We start from the raw sequence: 24,342 nt of genomic DNA, 5'->3' as shown, positions 1-24,342 counted from the left end.
CGCACCGCCTTTTGTCAGAACTGCGTCTTTTCTTCCAGCCCCTCGCTCTCTTTCTCTCCCGTGCGGAAAGTGGCCGTGTGCTGGGTCTCATAACCCCACCCTTGCTCCCCCCCCCCCACTTTCCTTTTGTCCCTCCCATCTGTTTCTCCTTTGCCGGCATTGTGCCTTCCCCGGGCCGGAGCACGTCCACAATGCGGTGCATGTGAGAAGGCGGGGCTTAAGTAAATGGAGGCGGGGCCGACATCTCATTAGGAACGCTTTAACCTCAAAGCGGCTTTCAGATCAGGGGGACCCCCAGAACCGGCGCCGCTCTCCGTGTCTGTTCGGGCCTATGACAGCATCCCAGCTTTCTCCATGCATATGCCGACCATTTTTAATGTGTCTCTCACCAATCAGCTTTGCTCCTCTTGGGTCTTTTATAATTTTACATTATACCGCCCCATGCAACACAGTGTAGGCCAGATGTTAGATGCACGACATCTCTTCCTGCTGACCCTTCTGGTCACTTCTCAGTGCCGTACCACCTGCTGTCTAACGTCTTTCTCTCTGCCTTTATTTTCTTATGTAACCTCTATTTCCTTCTCATGTTCTTTCCAGTCAAAGGTACAATATTCCTGAATGTCGGCATTTGTATCTTGTCATTTATTTTTTGCTAAATGTGACAATAAAAATTTTGCTCATGGTTTACATATATCTACAGTATTTTAATTGTGTGATGCAGTGATTAATATGCTCTGAATTTCCCCTTGAATGTCCAGCAGTTTTAAAACTCCCTTTGTTATTATTTACAAATTGTTTATTACATTTTTTTACTTTTTTCTACATCCCGCTGTCAAACAGTTACGGTCCTATTTAGAGGCTGAGCTACAATTTCTCCTTCTGATAAAATGTTACCTTGGGCCCCCCTGCCCAACTTACATTGTATAATTTTATAACTTTATGTATACAGGGGGCCCTGTAAAGTGTTGGGCCCCCAGAATCCTCCAGGATATCTGTGTCCCTCGGACAGCCCTGGTCATGTCCTCCCGCTGAAGCATAACCACTAACGTTCACTGCGTCTTTCTCTGCTTCCTGTGAGACCCTGTGGCTTTTGCCTCTCCATTCCTTTCCAGCGACCCAGACCTCACACTCCTGCGTCTCCTTTTGTCAGCCCCGCGCCTCTCTGTAGCTCTGTTTACCGCTCTGTCCTCTTAACTGTGTTACACCATGTTAACCCCAGTTTAAATGCTGAGGATTATTACCACACTGGCTCCCCGCCTTCTTACCTCTGATGAGCAGTTTTCCAAATTTGGTACTTAATTGCACAGTACAACCTTAGCTACATCTCACCGATTTTTCTTTGCTCAGTGGATTTGCTTTATCTAAATGAGTAAAACACAGGTTCAGGAAACAGCCTTATAATTAATTATATTTGATGGTTTTCATGTTCTAAATTAGACTTTTATTTTGTTTGACAAAAATTATCTGCATATCTCTAGAAACTGTGCAGGGGGCATCTAGGTATGGATCCAAAATGTTCTGATAACCATTTAGCTGCAATTTATAGAGGCAGTGCTGGCCTTTGGCCTGCCTCCAGGACTTTCAGCTTGGGATTGCTGCTCTGGCAGCCTGGAGATGATGGCCGCGTTGGGGAGAGCAGCAGCTGAGCTGTGGTTAGGGGCGGCACCCTGGACATGGTTACCCTGACTGGGCGACCTTCTGACCCTCTGCTTTCATCGCAAACTTCACCACCGTGCGGAACCTTCACTTACGTAGTTTAGTCTTCATGGTATGTCACACTTACCAATGATGATCTGCTTGAATTTTTCTGTAACTTTGAACTGTTTTTTTTTAACTGGTTTCTCTTCATTACCTCACTAAGATATTGATAATCTGGTCAGGACTCGGAGGCAGCGGACAGGGGTCATGGGAGACGTTGCCGTGTGGCTCTGCTTCCTGGGGTCCCCCACCTCTCCGGCCTCCTCTGTGTCCCCTGGCCATCGGCCATGGGCTCCTTTGGCTTTGCACGTGTCCCCACTCTTCACACAGCTGCCCACCCCCCCCCCTCCCCCCGACAAGCCACCCTGCCGAACCCGGGGTCAGAGGTCAAGACAAAGAACAAACTACGTATATAATACAGAACCAGGCTTTCAGAACCCCGTCCCTCCCCAGGAAGACGTTGGTGAGGCATGTCTGAGTGCAGCGGCACTGTAAGTCCCCCCCCCAGCATTTTGCCTGCCAACGGGGTCCTCAGAATAATCACTCGCTCACTTCCAGTTTCCCCCATTCTGGCTTTCACTCCTGGAGGCTCCATCCCATTTCCAGCAGCCACTTGTTCCAGCTGAGAACTTCCAAGTTCATATAGATCTCAGGGCTGATGTTTTTTGTGCGTTGGTGTCAGGTGTCACAGCACATTGAAAAGAATGAGTGAGAAATGAGCTTCCTGGTCATGTGTTACTGTATTGGGAACCACAAGTATCTCAGCTGTCATATAGTCCAATGAAGAACCTTCCTTACATTTCCAAAGTTCTGTCCTGTGCACTGAGTGAGTTTTGGGCATTTGATCTGCGATTTGATCATTGATACCAGTAAACGAAAGTATGAACGCATGAAGCTGAAATGTCCGCCTCTGCTGATCCATCTGCTCAGCTCAGTCCTTAGAAAGCAGCAGCTGGGGTTTGGCAGAGACTGGGAGGACAGAAAAGTGTCACATTCACCTGCTCCCTGACCGCATGTTCCCATCTCCTCCATTGTCTGCTTCCTGACAGCGCAGACAAAGTCCTTGGGCCGATTTCTCACATCAGCGTAAGAAAGGTAGGAGAACCTTCCAAGTATCAGCTTGGCGGTAACGCCCATGTCGTATTCTAAACAGCTCAAACTTTAATAATGAGGATTACAAGCAAGAACTAATCTCGGGATTTAATAGCAATTCCATAATTTAGAATTCATATATTTTCATCATTTTTTGTTCTCCCAACACAGTTATCTGTGCATAATAATGCAATAATAGAAAAAAATAACATGAATGCAATGCATTTCATTCTATTTAATGATCCTTCTATACATTTTGTATTTTAATTATTTATCTGGAAATAATTCTGAGATTACAGAATTACAGGGTATAGTCAGACAGGAATGCAGGGTCGGAATTCAAAAACACCTTTATTTAAACATTGCTTATTTATTTCAAAAACATTTTTATCTCAACTTGTCTCTTAAAAAACTCAATTTTCATACAAAAACACAGACAGTATGACATTTAATTAATCATTTTCTTTGAGACATTTTTATTACAAGCACTCCCTGTTTCCATACAGCGTAGCGGCAGGACAGGGTCCTTGGAAAGTCTGATGTCTTTTTAATTATGGATCTTTACGAATTTCTGTTTTCGGTTAGTAAGACGCAGGACTGCATAGTTAACATAATTATTGCTCCATTACAATACTTGATATAATATTCTGCTGTGAAATTAAGTTGTTTATTTTCACTACTCTAATGACACTTAAGACTTAATGGTTAATTTAATCAAAAAGATGTTTCTCCCAGAAGCCAGAGGCACATAAGAGCCTCCGGCGAATCTCTCTCTCTCTCAGTCGCGGTCCTTCCAGTTAATTATCACGTACGCCATTGAAGGACTTTATCAGTCCCCCGTCCTCTACGTTCCCATTCCTTCCTCTCACTCTGTCACCCTAAAGTCCTTTAAGCAGCTTAGGGATTGGAATACTGGGGCTGCACAAAGCAACCTTCCCTCTGCAGAGGCAGGCAGCCGAGTCTCAGTCACTGGGCCTGTGTGTGTTTGACATCTTCATGCTCTTTATCAGCCGGAAAAGGACCAGAGACAAACATGCTGCTTCATAAGTATGCGCTAAGAACGTATCCATGGAAACAGCCCAAACAACATAAGTACGAGGAGAAGTAAGATGCAGAATTCAACAAAAAAACTGAATCAATTCAGACAAACTAAATTATCTTGCATTTACCAGCATAACAAAACACAAAGACACAAAAACTGAAACCATATTCATTCAGAAATAAAGCTTTTACAATCTGTTGAAATAAATATTAAATAATGGTACAAATGTGCTTTTCTTTGTTTCTGCTCCTGCGGAGGTTTGACATTTGCACAGGAGTCTGTTGTGACCTTTTATGCTGTAGGTATCTCAAGATCATTTCACTTCATTTCACTTCACCTCCTAATGCCTAAAATGCCGCTTTCATCTAAAAAAGTGACTTAAAAATAACAATAACAATAAGGATGGTATAAAATCAGCCCTGGTGAGTTTATTCATATCAGTCTCTTCATGCTTTGCTCCTGGGCTTCCCCTCAGTCATCGAAAACAGTTTGCATCTGGGGTGTGACGGGGTGGGGTGAGCCGTAGGGGTCAAAGGGCACGTCCAGCATCAGCTCGTAGCACGGCGTCTGATAGGCTGCTTGGTCCCGAACCGCGGGTGCACTGGGCAGAAAGGCAGGCTGGGGGGGCTGCCGGGCCAGGTAGCGGGCAGCATGGGATGGGTGGGGGGCTCGGGTCCTCTCTGGATCGTGGGGGGACACCTCCTGTTTCAGGGAGAAGCTGCTGCAAATGCTAAGTGGAGGTGTGAGGGGTCCTTCGTAAGGGGGAGTGCTGCCAGAGTGCGCGTTTGGGGAGGGGCTCTGGTACACGGCACAGTTCAGCAGGTGGGGGGCCTCCATGGTGCCGTAGGGAGGGCTGGGCAGGCTTAAAGAGGGATAGCGGAAGGCTAGCGCTCGTGGCCTGGACTCTGCTAGCCCAGTTAGCGCATGCTGGTCACCACTAGGCCCCTCCGGCAGCACTGGCAGCTGGCCCAGCTGCAGACAGCCGGCCACCAGGTTGCTAGTGGGCTGCGAGAGGCCCTTGCACAGCGTCTCTAGAAAGCTGTGGCTCCTGGTGGACTGGCCGCCCTCCAGCACCTCGGACAGGGCCCAGATGTAGTTGCGGGCCAGTCGCAGGGTCTCGATCTTGGACAGCTTCTGAGTCTTGGAGTAGCAGGGCATGACGCTGCGCAGGTTCTCCAGCGCGTCGTTCAGACCGTGCATGCGAGAGCGCTCCCGCGCGTTGGCTTTGACGCGACGCGTGCGTAACCTCTCCAGGCGCGCCTTGGTCATCTTCTTCCTTTTGGGTCCCCGTCTTTTCTGTGTCTTCTCTCCTTCCACCAGTCCATCCTCTTCCTCATCCTCTCCATCCTCTTCCTCCAAATCATCACTCCCCAGCTCCTCCCCTGTTTTTTCCCCAGGCCCATACAGTCTCATCACTGAGATTGCATCTCCATCCTGGGAGCTCACGTCTTCGTCCATCCATGCCAGAGAGCTCATGAGGTCTTTCACGTCTCCTGGGTCCCCATACGGCCTGGTCATCATTGTCCTGTTGGAACAAGACAAAGCAAGTTTTGACATAAGTCACTGCAGATAGTTCAGTGTCATCAGGAGTCGGTGGATGGCAACTTCAGCATGACCTTAGTGCTGAGATGTTTTCATTTGCATCTTCCAAATGGTGCGCTGATTGTATTACATTAACTGCTCATTGAGGTTTAGCAGAATCTCAAATGCTTCACAGCAAAGCACTGGAGGTCTCTGCTGAAGGCATATAGACATAAGATGCTGACAGATGGTTTTCATTATGTATACATAGCTTCATATGATTCTTTTCTGAACACTAATAGGTAATTATGGCATACTTTTAAATGAATCACTTTAGCTGTTCTGTAATAGGGAGGTAGAGAGGTTCAGTGGGTGGTACTGTCACCTCACACTTTCGAACCCCACCCCCGATCTGTGCGTGTGTGTGTGAAGATCTCTCTGTTACTCAATGTGGGTGACTTAACATCTGTACATCACCCAAAGCTGCCACCCTATCCAGCATGTAGCCCTGCCTAGCACAGATAACTAGAAAAAACTATTAGACAAAATAATTAACATTAATCGCCAAAAATACAGACAATACTTCGGTAAACTAAAAAAAAAATTCCCAGTGCAGACATAAATGGGGGGGGGGGGGGGTAAAGCTGTTCCAGTGATACGTGGCTCTGATTTGGGTGGATCTGTGCTGCTCTATGAAGATGGGCGTTTGAAACAGCTGGTCTTCAGGTGGGAATGTCCAGACAGATTCCGCCTTAGTGTTTCCTTACCTGTACACGGCACCTCTGGGTTAGAAGCAGACTGGAAGTGTAAACCCAGAGGTGCCGAACCATTAACAAGGGCAGTACCCTTTTTTTACAGCAAATATTTATGTTTCTTAAATTTTGGGTACGTGATTAAGCAAATAAACAGTATCATCCAACATTCTTATCTCAGTTCGTGTATTGAGGATAATTCATATTGTACCGTTAATTCATTGATATTGTATAATGAACATTGTAATAGACTTAAGTGACAGACTGAAAATCTTAATCGTGAAAAAACGGATAATAAAATTATACAAATGAGAGAAAAGGCAAATAAAGGAAACCTGTATTCAGCACTTTGTCCTGGACAGCTCCCAGAACGACAGCGATCCGAGTTGTTTTGGAAAGACCCTAATCCTATAATGCTGAATCTGACTATTTCCACTAATCCGCAGTCAGTCTTCGGTGGTTTATAAATACATGCCGATAATCATAATGAATTCGGAACTCTCCATTTTCCGGCATTTCAAACATCAGAAACTAAAAAGCCGATATCCATCGTACCGCGTATTCAGAGAGGGATCTAAAATAAATTTTGGAAACAAAGCTGTGACAAAATGAACTAAATACACCGAAGCTTCATTTTTAAAATATTGATATAAATTTCAATGGTGCATCTAAATTTTTATGCAAAAGGAATGATAAAATTATGAAACGGTATCTAAATTTATTTTTCAACAGCTTTTAAAGAGTTTAAAACAGAAAAATATTATACCGATGTAACAAGTTCAGTTTGGTCTGCCTCACACCTCACCAAATGCATCCTAAATGAAAACTGAAATAAGGTGAATAAAGCTTTAATTTGAACGCAGAAACGTAATTTATCGCCATTACACAGACGAATAAGTAAATCAGGCCTACCTGCTTTAGGAAAACCTTTCAAATTTTCCCTGAAATGAAAAAGATGAAGTTTTTACAGTATATGACCTCCTGGTTATATGACGCACGGGTCCCCCCAGTGACCGGTCCGGCGACAGCGGCACTCACTCTGCAGCCTCCCGGGCCGGAGTCCGGCGTTTTGGGCGTCGCTTGGCCCCTCCCCGCCGCCTGCCTCTTAACCTCCGTCTGTCTCCTTTCAAGCTCCAAGCGGGGGCTGCATTTCCCCGGGGAAGGATGTCAGTCACACAGGATCTGTCCTGGTATTTAAACTTAATAATTAAACATCATCATAAACCAGCTAAATCACTGCACTACACTGTGACACTCCCTCAAGACAGCGAGCTAAATAAATTGTTATAAATTTTTAATGTAGGCTATTTCTTCAATATTGTGTAGCAGTATTTAATATTTCATTGCACATTTGATTGTCTAACGTACGCGTTTGAAGTTCTGTCAGAAAACCCCGCGTTTTGACACCTACTGAACTTCTTATAGGTTCGGTCCCAAAAAATAACTATTAACACTGTCAATATGCTTAAAGCTCCTTAATGATTGCGCCCGCATTTCCACCGCCGGGTTCTTTACTGCACTGGCTGTCTGATCCGGAAATCAGCTCTGGGTCCGTACTCTTTACAGTGCTGTTCGTCACCTAAAATTTAAATTGAATTTAAATACAGATATAAAATCTGACAAGACTAGCTGTTTAATGGTTGTTAGTATAACAGCCAGATATAATGAACGAAATTCGCTAAATATTGACATAACGTCAATATTTATTGACATAAGGACAATTGACATTACGTCAAAATGAAGAAATTGTGGAAATCTTTGAGTTTACTTATAGTCTAGCACTATATTTTATCCAGCATCTGTTTCTTACATAAAGTGTTGACAAACTACCACATATTTGGCACTAACGGTCTCGTATCTTTATTTCCGTTTATCCGACTGTTATTTCGGCGTCACCCTTTTACACTAACAGCCTTCACCTCACGAGACACAGATGTGCGTGCAGGTGACAGGTCTCCTGTGCAGACCACCAGGAAATCTCCAGCAATCATTTCAGCCAACAATACAATCATTAAAACATCCATCCATCATTCCACCGCGTGCCCTGGTCAGGGGACTGACCTGGAACCTATTTCAGGCAGCATAGAGCACAGGACTGGGTAGAACCTGAATGGGATGTCAGTCCATCACAGGGCACATAGACACTCACACAGTCATACACCACGGACAAGTCAGAGGCATCACTTGGCTTGACTGCGTGTCTTTGGAACATGGGGACACCAGAGTACTTGTAGGAGACCGACTGGACATGGGGAGAACATGCAAACCCAAATGCAGAGCAGAAGGGATTCAAACCCACAATTCAGGAGGTGAGCGGCACCATTTGAGCTCCCTTTCGTTAAAGCATCTCACAACACAATGACGCACTGTTTCTCACACATGGCGGCCTGCTTGGTCCTGATGCTTTGTGAACCCTTTTACATTTTAATCATGACTATCCCATCATCTTCTGCTAATGCTTAGCTAATGCAGTGCAACTTATGTGCAGTTATAAATGAGTCCGGCTTATTTTAGACAACTTTTGTGGCACGTGACTCCCACTACAACTGAGTGAACAGATGGCGTCCTTAAAGAGGGGCAAAGCAGGACAACCCGGCATCTGTTGCTGGGAACTGGAGAATCAGACGTTGCTGGCCCCCCCTCGTCGCTGCTACCTGGCTGACGGACAGGGAACAGCGGCGGGGAAAGATTTTTATGATCTGCATGGAATATGATCCTCTTAGAACCTTTTATAAGATTCCATCATACTGATGTTAAGCAAGACAATAGACAAAAAGACCTTTCAATTTTGAGGAAAGCTTAATTTATCAGGAAAGTAATGGGGCATGTTAGAGTGACCGTTTAAATTAAAGTTAACTCTAAAAACCTTCCTCTATTTCATATTTTCTACTCTGCATGGTGTTACCAGGACAGTCGTTCCTTCTCAAAGTCTGTTATCCCATCTTAAAATGACTGACATTGTTCTCTGGCTTAGGAAAGCAGTGGTCCAGTGTGTAAGAAGAGGGACTGGGGCTGAAGCTCCCGCTGTTCGCAGTGGAAGCTGTTCACGCTCTGCACCCCGCAGCCACACTCTCCCAGAGGTCTGGCTTCGCCCTTCATGCACCTGCAGCCCGGGGTGGGAATTCGCCGACCCAAGGTGTCACGCAGTCAGCAGGAACGCCACAGAGGCACTCTTTGCGAGGTACTCTTACCTCCCGACTTATTCAGAGCAGGAAGGAAAAGAGAAACGAAAATCATGGAAGAGATACTGGTAAGTGATGTAGCAGTTCTGTATCCTTCTCAGTTCTGCGTTGGTCCCAGCCGTGATCGAGACGCTTCAGCTTTAATAATTTGTTCCTACTGCCGAGGTCGGAGCTGACATCGTCCCTCAGGAACGGCTTTGAATGGAAGAGGTGTTTTTGTACTCGCTGTAACAGCAGATGGGTCCTGGCATCTCTGCTCTCGTTTTTCCAGACTCAGGTAACAGAAACACATGCTTAGGTAAATACCCGCGTGCACACACACACACACACACACACACACACACACACAGACACACACACACACACAGATACACACACACAGATGCAGACATGCACACACAGACACACACAGACACACACAGACACACACACACACACACACACACAGACACACACATAGACACACACACACACACACACACACACAGACACACACACACACAGACAGACAGACACACACACACACAGAGATACACACACACACACAGACGCAGACATGCACACACAGACACACACAGACACACAGAGACACACAGAGACACACACACACACACAGACACACACAGACACACACACAGACATGCACACACACACACGGACATAAAGACACACACACACACACAGAAACACACACGGACACACACACAGACACACATTCGGACACACAGACACATTCAGACACACATACACACAGACAGACACGGACACACAGACACACACACATGGACACACACACATAGACAGACACAGACACAGACACACATAGAGGACACACAGACACATACAGACACACACACACAGACACACACACACACGGACACGCACACACACAGACAGGCACACAGACACAGACACACACACACACATAGACACACACACACACGGACACACACATAGACACATAGACACACACACACACACAGAAACACACACGCACACACGGACACACACATAGACACATAGACACACACACACACACAGAAACACACACGCACACACACAGACACACACACACACACACACACAGTTCATATATTCATATCCTTGTGGGGACTCTCCATTCATCTCCATGGGACAAACTCCAATCCCAACAGTGACGGCCTTAACCCCACCCAGCCCTCACCTTAACCATAAGTAACCAAACTAAATACAAGACCTTTGGCGATTTATATTTTTCGATTGCCTTCACAGAAACACAAACACACACACTGGTCCTTAGTCCATCTTCATATGCACTTGTATGTGTGCTCCTGTGTCTCCTTGTCTTGGACCTGAAAACATCCACGTGTGCTTGGATGCGTTCTTGGAGATGTGATTTGACTCATGTGTGTCCATATGTGTCTGGATGTGAGCTCAGACTCACCTGAGTCGGTGTGTGTTCAGCTGTGTTTCAACTTGCGTATCTGTGTGTGTGTTTTGGACACGTTCTTGTGAAAATCCCACTGCGGGGCCACGTATGAGACAGACTGGGGTCCCCAGCAGCCCCTGTGGGTGAGCCAGCATTTCTGTCTGCTGCTCACTGGAGCTGCAGGAGGCAGGTGCAGAGGGGGAGGGTCACGCAGCCTCCTGCGTGGGGCACACAGTGGCACAGGCACAGAGTTGGGGAGGGGGGGGGGCTCTGGAGCTGCTTCACAAATCCCTTTTTGGAGACACCCCACCGGCCAGACCGTGGACATGTGACGGTACGCGGCTGTTTTTGTCCTGTAGGGAATCGGATTTGAGCTTCTTTCAAAGAAATATCCATTTGTATAAATATGCAAAAAAAAACAAAGAAAAGCAAATGCAAGCTAAGTAAAGATGCCACTAACTTTGACGTATGCCGACAGAGGACAGGGGTGTGTCTTTAAGAGCTTAGACACAGAGCCAGGGGCTCTGCCTCTAAAACCCCCTGTTTTAGATGGGGGGGTGTTTGTCTGGCGAGGACCTCGCAGTGACATTAGTGATGACATGCCAGCCTGCGGTCTCGAGCTGGGCACTGCCCTCACACCTACAGGTGACGTATGCTGGTGAAGGAGGCGGTACAGTCCGAGCCAGACTGCTGGCCGGTGGATGGAAGATGGGGCTGGCATGCGGGCGGACGAGTAATCATTCATGGACCTCCTGAATAATTCAAAGCAATGAATATTCAGCTAACGAGCGACACACTCGTCTGCTTGGGTTTAAACTGGCAGGTTGTGAGAAAAATGTAGCAGATCTGTGATGTGCAAACTAATCTAAAGACACGTTCAATCAGTTACAGCACACACTGCTTTCAACATGATCATACAGATTATTAATAATTCTGGAGATTTTTTATACATAAATATTTATGCAAAATATTTAGATTAAGAAGCAGGGCTGAACCATGACTGCAGCTTTGCAAATGTGAATTTTCTCCTACATTTATATTTTCTTTTGAATATTCAACAAAATTATATTTGGGATATTTAATTATTTTGAATAATTAATTTTGCTACAATTTGTTTTCTTTTGAGGGAGTGATGTGTTAATGAAAATGATAAATGTTTGGTTCTCTCTTTGGTGAATGAATATGAGATTTCAGATGATTAAATGCATCGAAGGAGGAGGATCAGTCCTCTGCTTCTGTTTGTCAAATCAGATGTTAGAGTTTTGGACCTAAAAAAAAAAATCCCTCCAGGCAACGCTCTGAACCCCCAACGTTTCTGCTTCCAAAGCTTTTTAGACACCGGGGGAGGGGGTGGGGTGGGGGGGGGGGAGTCCATCTGTCAGGCTGCCTGTCCTGAGAGAGACTGGAATACTCAAGGGAACAGACTAAAAGAGAACAAGACAGACAGCACTAAACTCATATATATGGTACTAGGTCTGGAGAAGTGTGGCAGCCTTTTCCTACAGTGTCTCAGCTTGGTCCTCTACAGTGTCTCAGCCTGGTCCCGTACAGTGTCTCAGCTTGGTCCTCTACAGTGTCTCAGCCTGGTCCCGTACAGTGTCTCAGCCTGGTCCCGTACAGTGTCTCAGCCTGGTCCCCTACTGTACAGTGTCTCAGCTTGGTCCTCTACAGTGTCTCAGCCTGGTCCTGTACAGTGTCTCAGCTTGGTCCTCTACAGTGTCTCAGCCTGGCCCTGTACAGTGTCTCAGCCTGGTCCCCTACTGTACAGTGTCTCAGCTTGGTCCTCTACAGTGTCTCAGCCTGGTCCTGTACAGTGTCTCAGCTTGGTCCTCTACAGTGTCTCAGCCTGGTCCTGTACAGTGTCTCAGCTTGGTCCTCTACAGTGTCTCAGCCTGGTCCCCTACAGTGTCTCAGCCTGGTCCTGTACAGTGTCTCAGCCTGGTCCTCTACAGTGTCTCAGCCTGGCCCTGTACAGTGTCTCAGCCTGGTCCCCTACTGTACAGTGTCTCAGCTTGGTCCCCTACAGTGTCTCAACCTGGTCCTCTATAGTGTCTCAGCCTGGTCCTCTACAGTGTCTCAGCCTGGCCCTGTACAGTGTCTCAGCCTGGTCCCCTACTGTACAGTGTCTCAGCTTGGTCCCCTACAGTGTCTCAACCTGGTCCTCTATAGTGTCTCAGCCTGGTCCTCTACAGTGTCTCAGCCTGGCCCTGTACAGTGTCTCAGCCTGGTCCCCTACTGTACAGTGTCTCAGCTTGGTCCCCTACAGTGTCTCAACCTGGTCCTCTATAGTGTCTCAGCCTGGTCCGCTACAGTGTCTCAGCTTGGTCCCCTACTGTGTCTCAGCCTGGTCCTCTACAGTGTCTCAGCCTGGTCCCCTACAGTGTCTCAGTCTGGTCCCCTACAGTGTCTCAGCCTGGTTCCCTACAGTGTCTCAGTCTGGTCCCCTACAGTGTCTCAGCCTGGTCCCCTACAGTGTCTCAGTCTGGTCCCCTACAGTGTGTCTGTGTGTAACTCTGATATGAAAATGAGTGTTAATGTGGTCAGACTCAGACACATCCACCCACCACTGTGCTACCTGTATGAACCAGAACCTTCTGCCATCTAAACAAAATCCACTTACAGCCCCCCCACCCCCCCCCACCCACACGCATCCCTCCCCAGTAAGTAAGTATCCTGTGGCTTATCCTGCGTGGCCCTGGGGGCTCTGGCACAGCCGTTTCCCCCCCCCCGAATGAAAAGCAGCTGTGAAGTGTTGGCTGCATTTTCAGCGAGCAAAGGGTCACTTTCTGTGGCGAGAAGGGGACACTCCCCCCCCCCCCCCACAGGACAAAAGGAGTCCGCTAGCCTGAGGCCCCGGCGACTTGGCTTGGGTGGAAGACGCCCGGCCGGGCTCCAGGCCCAGTCGCTCTGGTGTCCCGGGTCACTCCGAGGGTGCTGTCCCATGGCGACAGAGGGAGGTTCCGCGCTGAAGTTTATCCGATTTAAGCTCCCTGGGGTGCAAATTGCCCGGTCAGCTGCCTTCTGGCGATCTGCCCAACAGGTGTCAGGTTCCCAGGATGTTTCCCACATGCTTTGTGGACAAGCCACTTGTTACCAGGATGCAGGCAGGGGAAAGGTGTCATACAGTGAAAGCCATTGAGGTAAATCTGGGAACTGCGGACTACTTGTGAAAGTTGCAGATGTAGATTGTGCTCATAGATGCTGTGAGGAGAACAATAGGAACAATAGAAGTGAACTTTCATTCACCATATCTAATGAATGTCCATCTCACCCAAGAAGAAGGTCAGCTCAGGAGCAAATCACGCCTGCTGGAACACAAGACCCCAACAATCTTGCAACTGACACCCCCCCCCCCCAACAATGTGGATAAGGCTTGAGGTTCAGCCCTGAGACAAATTTGCCTTGAGCTGGTTTCATCTTCCAGTGGCTTCTCTCGAAAACATCAAGAAAACTGCTGCTCATCTCACTGTGATGGGGTTTTTAGAGACCACTGAGTGTGCAGTGTGTGATCTGCAGTTAGGACGATTTGGACGGCATGCTTTCATGGGGCCCAAAGAGGAATGTGCAGTGTGTGATCTGCAGTTAGGACGATTTGGACGGCATGCTTTCATGAGGCCCAAAGAGGAATGTGCAGTGTGTGATCTGCAGTTAGGACGATTTGGACGGCATGCTTTCATGGGGCCCAAAGAGGAATGTGCAGTGTGTGATCTGCAGTTAGGACGATTTGGACGGCATGCTTTCATGGGGCCCAAAGAGGAATGAGCAGTGTGTGATCTGCAGTTAGGACGATTTGGACGGCATGCTTTCATGGGGCCCAAAGAGAAATACTGTCTCAGGACTAATTAGGCACTGGCGGTAGCACAGCATGATAATATTCTGTAATTAAATAAATCAGGCTTTAAAATATATATAATATAACAGCTAGATCAATTAAATAAAGCAACTAATTACAATGCCAGAGGAGCAGTATTTAGTTTTCTACAAACATCTAATGATTTCAAATTATGGTTTTTGTAATTATCAATTAAAACACAGAGAACGTCATTCTCGTGATTACATATAAGTAGAATAACAAAGAGACTCCATGACTTTGCTGCATTTCATGGAGGGTTTCTGATGTTCTACACAAGGGCGGTTTTAATACTGCCAGCCAAAGCACACAGCTCTGGCCTTTCTCACGGCCTCATGTCCAGCATGGCTTCCACAAGTGATCACACTTTTGTGACGTAAATGTGTGAGAGTGAACTTACTGACATGCGGATTATTCCTGCTTAGCTTTATGCTCAATCATCGCGCAGTTGAGCCATGATGTTATGTATGTCACTGTGTTGCGTATGTTATGTCCCACTTTTACAGTGATGTACTGGTTTAACTTTGAGGAAATGTTTTCATGTATTCTATATGTATAAGTACAGAAAAAGAGTGATCAAGTTTACCCTTTAGATTTTAAATTAACATTTCACAGCTGATGTATGGGAAGGGCAAGTGAGTAAAATCCCAGTGAAGGTTTTGGACTGCTGATATATTGTACATACAATGGCATTCATAGATGGACAGAGAATAGAGAATGATATAGAGGGAGGAAGAGTCTCACATCTACTAACAACAATAAAACGTCTGATCAAGCTGGGTTTGTATTTGCCCTTTAGCGTGTTCCATGAGGCCCCGCAGACAGCCTAAGGGGTGGCTGGGTAGGCCGAACCGATGTACTTCTTCCCGTTGCCGTATGACGAGTTGTCCCAGGTATAGGTCTGAATGCTCATTGCCTTCCCTCCCAGGCTGAGGTGACATCTGAAAATGTAAAACCCAGTCTTATAAGCAAACTCGCTCTTGACTCCTTACATGGTGCCTTCAGTCCTGCACTCTATGGCTTTTCATTCCCAAACAGCCGGTGGGAAACCTTTCCTCACTAGGAAGACCTCTCACCTCTTTCCTGGTCTGCTGATGTAACACAGGCTGTAGAGGGCGAGGTCAAACTCCGGGCTGCTGCCAATAATGGAGGAGCCAACTTGCTTGAAGTAGCCGCCCCACTCGAACTGCATGCCCATCACATCAGGGAAAGTGGTCCACTGACAGGCAGAAAGACAGCATCATCCGAGAGCCGCACTTCCACAAAACAGCCACAAGAGGGACATGTAGTCTACAGCACCCTCCATACACCGCACCGGTTACCAGGGAGTCTATACTTTAGTCAGACATTCATTTTATATATTTTATTATAAATATACATATATGTATATGACAATAAATACTTATGTATTTAAACCTCACAGCTCATAACACAAATATAAAAATATCAATATTTAAGTAAATACATGAAAATTCTTAATTTCTACATTTGTATCCATATAAAGAGCCAACGCCCAACGATCCTGCTCCAATATGTCTTATAAATAAAATATATATATATATGCAGCAGTAGCACAGGTGAAGCTGAATGCAGTGAAAACATGAGAGGAATGATACAAAACAGGCCAAGGAAGATGTATGAGCTTACAGGTCCATCAAAGCTGTGACTGTAGTAGTTGAGTGACTCTTCCTTCTCCTGAAGGTAAAACCGGACCCAGTTGTGGAAACCAGACACCTTCCCGCCTTTAATCTCTCCTGCAGAGAGACCAGCACAGATGGAGGAGTCTGAGAGAGCAGGAATCGGGAAAGACTTTCAGAAATAGGAGAGAATGCAGACAAACCTGAAAAGATGTGTTCAAAACCACTGGAATCCATCTTGTTGCTGCTGCGAGAATAGAGACCGAACCACATCATCTTCAGGTCCTGTATGAACTCTGCCTCTGAGCTGTAGCGGCCTGAGCACGGGAAGATAAGTCACACGTTCATCATCTCCATACTCTGCTGAATGTAGGCGGACATCCTAGAGGAGTATGGCAGTAAACAAACCTTTGCTGTGGAGGAAGGAGTAGAGCTCTCTTCCCACATCCGTCTTGGAGATGACCTCATGGAGGAACCTATCCTGCTCAGCCACCTGAGCTTCTGAAAAGTTCTCCGTCTGTCCAGTCTGCCTGTGGTAGTTGTCCAGCAGAGCCAGGAGGGCGGAGAATGTGGGCTTGGAGAATAGGGAATCCTCATCCACAAACTTGAATAGCCTGACAGACAGAGCCTCGTAAGTGCACTTTGTAAGTGAGTGTCTGTTTGACCGCAATTCTCAAAAAAACATACGATTACGCAACATAACACATACAAACACAGTGGGTGAGGTGCACAACGTAAAGATTTCCAGAGATGACTTACACTGAACATTCTCAACAGACAGGTGCTAAAGACAGTCACAGCACCTTTGCCCCCTTCAACCGAACTGAACGCCTTATTCATTCACTATATTATTTTTTAAATAAATCAATGTTCAGTAATTAATCAGTGATTACTTCTCCGTAATGGTAATAAATCAAAGAAAGAACATTATATTTAAGAACAATTAATTACAAATTATAGCATATTCATATTTGTTACACTTTCTGGTTTAGAAGTGGTTGGATGTTGGATGGATGGATGGATGGATGGATGGATGGATGGATGGATGGATATGTTAGCATATGTGCTACTATTTAAATTTTAATTTAATTTAATTTAATTTAATTTAAAGTTTAGCTTGAGTGAATCCCAACATAGCTGGGTCAGACCTCACTGATCTGTGGAAACGTTTTTATTTTTGTGATCTTTAGGCATGACGGGAAAAGAGTGATAAAAGGCAGCTGGGGGGGCAACCCTTACGGGCGGGGGGAGAGGTCCTTCTCCAAGCCGGTCGCAGAGTCAGGAATCAGGGTCTGACGGTCGATCACAAGTTCAGCGGAAGAGGCCCTGTTGACATCCAGCTTATAGAGTAACTCAGACACTGCCTTTATTTCTGAGTCCGAGATGTCAGTCCCTGAAGTGCCTTAGAAAAAACAGACCAAAGAATAAAAGTAAAAATCATAGTATCAGAAACATCAGTTAATAGCATCTTCTAGGTATATGAATAACAGATAGAGCAGGCAAATTCAGTAATAAAAACAGCTCATCATTAGAACATGACAAACGCAGGGACGACACTGCAGTGCCAGGTGACGACCCTGAGGACATGTACAGGTGCCTGCAGGCATCGTTTACTCATATACTTACTGCTGTGTGCCGGCACTAACAGAGACACACAGAGCGAGAGGAGCAGGTACAGATGCATTGCTGGTCTGCTACACCCAGAAGGAGTGCAGCCCAGTGCATGCATTCAGTTTTATAGGTGGGTGTTCTGACCAATCGCAAGTCACAGAACCTTAAACCGCTGCAATCCTCTGACCACTCCTACAACAAGCATGCTGCATATAATTGACACCTGTCATTTTCTCTTCCTCAATATCAATTAAAGTGGGAAAAAAATCGTGAAAGAAATTATCAAATGGCCCACTGCCACGAAACCTCTTTGCTGGAATGTTTAAATGCATCTTTCATGCTGGCAAATAGGTTTGGACACACCAGAGGTCGCTGAGGCAATCAGTCTGCTTTCGGGGGTTAACGCACAGCAATGATTATCATGGGCCTTGGGAACAGGTGAACGTTCTCAAAAATAATAAAAAACAGAAGATTACAAGTCACCACACTGGATACATTTCAATACCATCACAAACCGTGCTGTGCTATAAAAACTGCACACATACCACTACAATATAGACTTGCAATCACTTAAAAGTTATGTCATCTTAGACGATGTTGCATTTTTTTTTAGGAAATGCATAAACACACACACAAACACACACACAAACACACACATACGCTGCCAGTCAATAGTTTCGCACACACTGCAAAATATTTGCACGTTACTCACTTAACAGTTACTAAATATACACTGAATTTTCTTTCCTAACAAATAAATAAAATAAATTACAGTATGTTCTGTAGTAAGTACCTTTATTAGCAAGAAAATGTCATATCTTTGATTCATCAAAGTAACCTCCTCTATCAGTTATAACAGCAGAGAAAAATTTAAGCATTTGAAACAGATATCTAGTGCGTTTAAAGTGAAAGGAAATCCTAGAGTATGACTCTGCCATCACCACACAGCCAGTTAATAGGGTGTCAGACATGCGCTGTTACATACTCTGTATCTGTTATAAATGAAACTTGTAGTATTTGACTTATATTTTCATTTATATAATTCTTAAAAAATATGTGTGTGTGTGTGTGAGCAGGTATACCTTACCTTACCTGATGAATACCCATGTTTTTTACCTTATGGGTACCAGTTTCCTGATCCCCATAAGGGTAAACTCTATTTTATAAAAATCTGTGACTGCAATGGAAAAAACGCAAAAACTATTGTATTTTGTTTGGTTACTTAAGGTTAGGGCTAGGTAGAGGTTAAGGTTGCCTTAGTTAGCGTTAGCATTTTTCCCATAGAAATGAATGAGCGGTCCCCATAAAGATATGTTTACCCGACATGTGTGTGTGTGTGTGTGTGTATGAATATATAGTTCAGGGTCTTCCTTGTCACCTGTGGTTTATGATTAATGTTTAATCTGTTGATATGTAGCACGTAAGAGCCGTAGGACCTGCCATCTGCCGTGTTTCACATGGGAAATCTGCACAGCTACCACTTTGCATGAATAACTAGAGACAGTTATCAGCGGTGGGACAGAGTTCTGTCCACTGAGGACACACTGCAAAGGCTCGACCGGCAGCCAAGAAAGATTACAAACACGGTATCAGTCAAGACAACGTGGTGCTACACTAGATAAATCTGGGCAAAATTAGAGCGGTCGAGCTGTAAAAACATTTCAAGGGGGATGATCGAACAATCCTGCAGGTTAAATTGTGTTTCGGTCCAGAGTTTACCAGCTAATGCAGACGGTAGATGTACCCTTACGTTAATTTACTTCCATATAACAGTTACACATAACACTTTAGGACCGTGGTGGTGGGGCGGGGGGTATCATCAGACAGCTTGAGACCTGAACAGTCTGACCTCTGTAGCAGTTGAAGTTAAGCTTAAAGCCGTAAAATGATGTAGAAACAAAGTTAAATGAGCTATAATTACATTATAGAGAAATAAGCTTAAAAAAGCAAGATAAATTACAAGATAAATTTTTAATTTGTCATGACATTTTTATTGACCGTCACCCATTTTAACTATAAAATGGAATTTAACTACTGTAATTGCTGCCACTATATATATGCCGCCACTACTAGAATGACTCTTACTACTGACGTCAAATAGTTATTTTCTTATTATTTTTTTAATGTTTCCCTCCCAACCAGAAGGGGGAGACACGAAGCCACGTAAACTAAAAAGTTAGGAAAAGACGCACGCAGCACTGTTTAATCCTCTGTGCTATCCGTAGAAAACGTGGGTCAATGACATTTGGTTCTTTTAAGGATATATATGAATTTGTCGCCGGAGCCAAACATCAAACGCGTTATGGCTCTATATTCTATGCTGAGATCTATAAAGACAGACATCACAAAGGTAGCCGTTAGGTTTTTCTCTGTAAAAAAGCTTGTCTTGTACAGATCCGGCATCTGGAGAGGCAGATTGTACCTTATGATGACCTGAAAGCGTGCTTAGTAAGCCGGCATGTCGCGTCCGAACCGAGGATCTTTTCACAGATTTAAAGGCGTCCAGGAGTGTAATTTTTCTCCACCAGATAATCGCTGATCATCACTCTGTCTAGATAATTAATACTGACAATAATAATATTGACATTTGTCCCGAATAGCATATTAATAGTGACACGGTGGCTTAGCCACTGTCACAATAGCTAAAATCGTACCGCCCGACCCAGTGCGGTGTGTAGCGGAGATAAATTGTAATGAATGTTTTCGGGGAGCCTCCCCACCCCGCTTTATCTAATTGTCTCGCCGACTTCTTTTTGTTATAGTGTCTTTCTCCGGGCCCCATTTCTCAGCATGTCCAGTTAATCCACACGAACCGTCCCCTTCTGACGGCAGAGAAAGCGCTTCTGGTCAAACTGCGAAAGACGACTGGCTACTCGTTCACCAGCTGTAAGAAGGCGCTGGAGAAGTTCAACAACGATGTAAAACAGGTAATGGAAACTACTAGTACTTCACCATGGAAAAAGACTAAGTGAGCGCAGGCCGGGAGATTTTGGTCCCTCAACCCAGACCAATGCAATTATGTTCCAAACTTTTTAGGGTCCCTGTCACTCTGGAGCTCTTGGAAATGTCCCAACCCTGTAAATTTTTCCAGAAAACAAATTTTCAGAAAATGTCCCATTTTAACAATACTCACCCTAGTGTTTGAGACCAGTGGCACAGAGTAGGGGCAGAACTGCCTGACAGTGAATCCTGTGTTTGTTACTCCATCGCAGTACTGTCGAGTGCTATGGTTAATATTTGTACGGTTACCTGATGCTTGCCTGTTACAGCTGTAGTCATTAGAGACCTCTGCCATTGAGTGTTTTTCCCCCTCGCTTCCTCGTCAGGTATTATGCCTTTATATCTCGATGATTTTGAAATACTGCTATATGCCCAAAATTCCGCGGTTAACCATATAACTTTAATAGCGGCCAGGCTTGGCCAGCTTGTTTCATTTCCCCTCGGGGTCATGGTTCGGTGCGCTGTGTCTTGTTCCAGGCAGAGCTCTGGTTGCACGAGCAGGCACAGAAAGAAGGCTGGACGAAGGCAGTGCGGTTGGAGGGGCGTCGCGCCCAGGAAGGTCTCATCGGGCAGCTGATGGGGGAGAGAGCTGCAGTCATGGTGGAGGTGTGCTCTTCACTTCTTTACATTACATGTGAATTGTCATCACTTATAATAAACTGTCTACACAGTCTCTACATTTAGCTGTATTCTGCTTTACTTGTTTTACCCAGAGGAGGGATGTTAATTCGTTATTTTTACGGCTGTATTCCTTTTATTGATGATCTGTGCTCTTCCCCAGTTTCTTAGTAAACGATAGTACAGTTCATAGCCATGTGACAGTCTTATAGCGTCCCGTGTGAAGAGTCTGAGCCTGCCGGTCACCACTAACGCTGAAAACGCCAGTGCGTCACTAGTGATGCTCGTTGATGCTCAGGTGAACTGCGAGACCGACTTTGTCGCCCGAAATGAGAAATTCCAGAAGCTGGTTGGAGACGTTGCCTCTGCAGCAATGGCCCATCAGTGCAGCAGGGCTGTGTCTCACGGTGACTACGTGAAGGTGAGGCCTGGAGCTGATGTTTTTACTGCAAATAACCAAAATAAATCTGTTTGAGCAATTTTTGCTCTACAACTTCTGTCTCTTTTCCCTGTACTTCCGTATGACTTCCAGGTTAGCGTCAGTGTTTGTGGTCAACCAATCGGCAAAGTTTATCGCTATAAGCCCCACCCAGTCTTTCTCGGTCAGGTGAAATGTACCAACCCGAGTTGGGCTATTTCCAGTGTAGGGGATGAGAACAGAGGTTCAGGAGGAACTACAATCAGGCTCAGTTGCTGTGGTGGGAACGCAGCTCCTGAGAAAGGTTCCTGTGGTGGGAAATCGCCTAAACACACACACACACATAGTTGTACTCTATGGGCAATTAAAAGTCACAGTACCCAGAAGAACGGTGAGTGGAGCATAATCTCCAAATACAGGATGGAGGTGGGATTCGAACCTTCAACCCACGTGGTTTGAGGTAACAATGCTGAACGCTGAGCCACCCAGGCTCTCTCTGTTAAAGGTGTCCTGGGACTAAAAACAGTAGTTTAAAAATAAAGCCTTGGTGAATGAGGGCTTTGTATCTGTGTTTCAGAGTGTGTTGTCTGCAGAAGACCTCTCTGCCTTGAGGACGTCTGACGGATCCTCCATCGCTGACCAGCTGGCCCTAGCCATTGGTGAGTGAATGTTGTCTGCTTGATGCTGGTATCACTGATTCTCAGCAGCACAGCCCATCATTTAAAAGTGTTCTTCTACATTTGCTTCTTGCTTGAAGATCTTTGCCTCTAGGAGAAGTTAATCAAGGGTCAAATTGAATATAAAATTTGATAGGAGTCTTTGTAGCCTGGAGGTTAAGGGGGGGCCTACTGAACATGCCTCTTTTTGAACCTGAGGGTGAAGTCTCCACCTTTCTGTAACTAGAAGATTTGATGTGTCCCACAGGTCGGCTTGGCGAGAACATTGCCGTGAGACGAGCGGTTCTCCTGGGAGTGCCCGTCGAGTGGCACGTGGGATCCTACATCCATGGCGCGGTGCCTGGACAGGCGGGCATATCCATGGGCCGATATGGCGCCCTCGTGGTCCTTCAAGGTGGCCAGGGCGATGTGGAGACCATAGGGAGGAAGCTGGGGCAGCACATTGTGGGCGAGGCACCTCTGTCGTTAGGCAACAAGGATGATCTGCCGTGTGGGGACTCTGAAACCCGGCTGCTACCGCAGAGCTTCCTGTCGGACCCGAGCAAGACAGTGAGCCAGTACCTGACTGAGCAAGGTGCCCGTGTGCTGGACTTCGTCCGATTCCAGTGTGGAGAAGGAAGTAGCAATGTTGACCAATGAATGAGAATCTCCATTAGGACTTTTTAGAAGGCTTTTGACTGTCCTACCCAGATGTGACACAACTGGTTCTCTCCTGGGACATTTAATGCAAATCCAAACTCCATATGACATTAACTTTATCACAAAGAAGTAAAGTTACAGTTACACAGCATGATCCACAGCCGTGCGTCACCAGCTCTGTGTAACGTACCGTATGTGCTTGGAAATGACCATTAATGAACTGAACACTTAATAAATCAATTGCGATTGAGGAAGTCTGCCTTCTCTTTAATTAAATACTGCTGGTATAACACAGAAGTACAAAGTGATCAGATTGTAATTATAAGATACGTAAAAGGGTCCAAGTACAACGAAACTTGAATAAACATTTATTCCTGGGGCGTTGGGGGGGGGGGGGGGGGGGGGGGGCAGTCTCATTAATGCCTAATGCTGGTTAGTGCAGACAATGGCCAAACTTAGTGAGTCCACCATCAGTTACCTGGTTAACAGCTCAAACCAAGTCATGCTACATGCATATCAGACAGAACTGGAAAATACAGCCCTGAGACCCCCTACCCCGATCACAGGGGTGCCACGAAACAATCAGTTACGTAATACGTCAAACATAAAAGGTGTGGTTTGGTCATTCAATGGCAGCAAATTGCTGTATGTAATTACGACGCCTAGAAAGGATTGTACTTTCCGGACCGGGCTACACAAAGAAGAGCGTGACGGTCCAGGATGCCGTGACTCGGCTGACGTGACCAGAGCGCAGTCGAGATGAGGCCGCAGAGAGAGAGTGAAGCATGTAAGCCTGCTCCACATATCAGAATTAGCGCAGGAAGGAGGTAAGGCAAACTGTCAAGGGATCACAACGGAAATAACTCGGCTAGATTTCAGCGACAAACAGAATGGCCCATATGTACAATTTATGTAGCCTGCCCTGAAGATGCTGTTCTCCTATACATGTTGGGACCTGCTACACCCCACTGTTGAAAACAGCTCACAGAAATGCATGACTGTTCACGAAGACATTCGTTCAATGAAGTTTCATTCAATTCTCATCTCCCCCTCTCCTAAACCCTCTTCAGCTATTCCCTCAAGATCCATCGCCATGTTCCTGGTGAAACTCCAATCATCTCTCTCTCCGCCTTAGGGTCTCCTGGATCTGACATCATTTCTTTTACAGCACTGTACTTGTGTACCGCAGGAATCAGT

At 45.7% G+C, this 24,342-nt stretch overlaps 3 protein-coding genes across 3 annotated transcripts; 1 reads left to right on the top strand and 2 right to left on the bottom strand.

Annotated features, from left to right (window-relative positions):
• Window positions 1-4,303: 4,303 nt before the first annotated feature.
• LOC125723603 (neurogenic differentiation factor 4-like) lies at window positions 4,304-5,353 on the bottom strand. Its single transcript, XM_049000346.1, has one exon. The coding sequence runs from the start codon at window positions 5,351-5,353 to the stop codon at window positions 4,304-4,306; it is 1,050 nt and encodes a 349-aa protein (XP_048856303.1).
• Window positions 5,354-15,196: 9,843 nt separating this feature from the next.
• On the bottom strand, window positions 15,197-17,887 carry endou (endonuclease, polyU-specific). Its single transcript, XM_049000331.1, has 7 exons — window positions 17,809-17,887; window positions 17,422-17,584; window positions 16,591-16,796; window positions 16,386-16,499; window positions 16,193-16,299; window positions 15,622-15,764; window positions 15,197-15,486 (listed from the first exon to the last, which is right to left on the bottom strand). Exons 1-7 carry the CDS (start codon window positions 17,864-17,866, stop codon window positions 15,372-15,374), a joined length of 906 nt encoding a protein of 301 aa, XP_048856288.1. The 5' UTR covers window positions 17,867-17,887; the 3' UTR covers window positions 15,197-15,371.
• Window positions 17,888-19,988: 2,101 nt separating this feature from the next.
• Window positions 19,989-23,399, top strand: tsfm (Ts translation elongation factor, mitochondrial). The gene is made up of 6 exons (XM_049000233.1): window positions 19,989-20,143; window positions 20,556-20,720; window positions 21,271-21,399; window positions 21,710-21,832; window positions 22,407-22,488; window positions 22,754-23,399. The coding sequence occupies exons 1-6, from the start codon at window positions 20,060-20,062 to the stop codon at window positions 23,143-23,145; spliced, it is 975 nt and encodes a 324-aa protein (XP_048856190.1). The 5' UTR covers window positions 19,989-20,059; the 3' UTR covers window positions 23,146-23,399.
• Window positions 23,400-24,342: the final 943 nt, after the last annotated feature.

Source organism: Brienomyrus brachyistius, unplaced genomic scaffold (genome assembly GCF_023856365.1).
Source record: "Brienomyrus brachyistius isolate T26 unplaced genomic scaffold, BBRACH_0.4 scaffold50, whole genome shotgun sequence".
NCBI lineage: Eukaryota > Metazoa > Chordata > Actinopteri > Osteoglossiformes > Mormyridae > Brienomyrus > Brienomyrus brachyistius.
The sequence above is the reverse complement of the archived record's forward strand: the minus strand, read 5'-3'. Positions and strand labels throughout refer to the sequence as shown.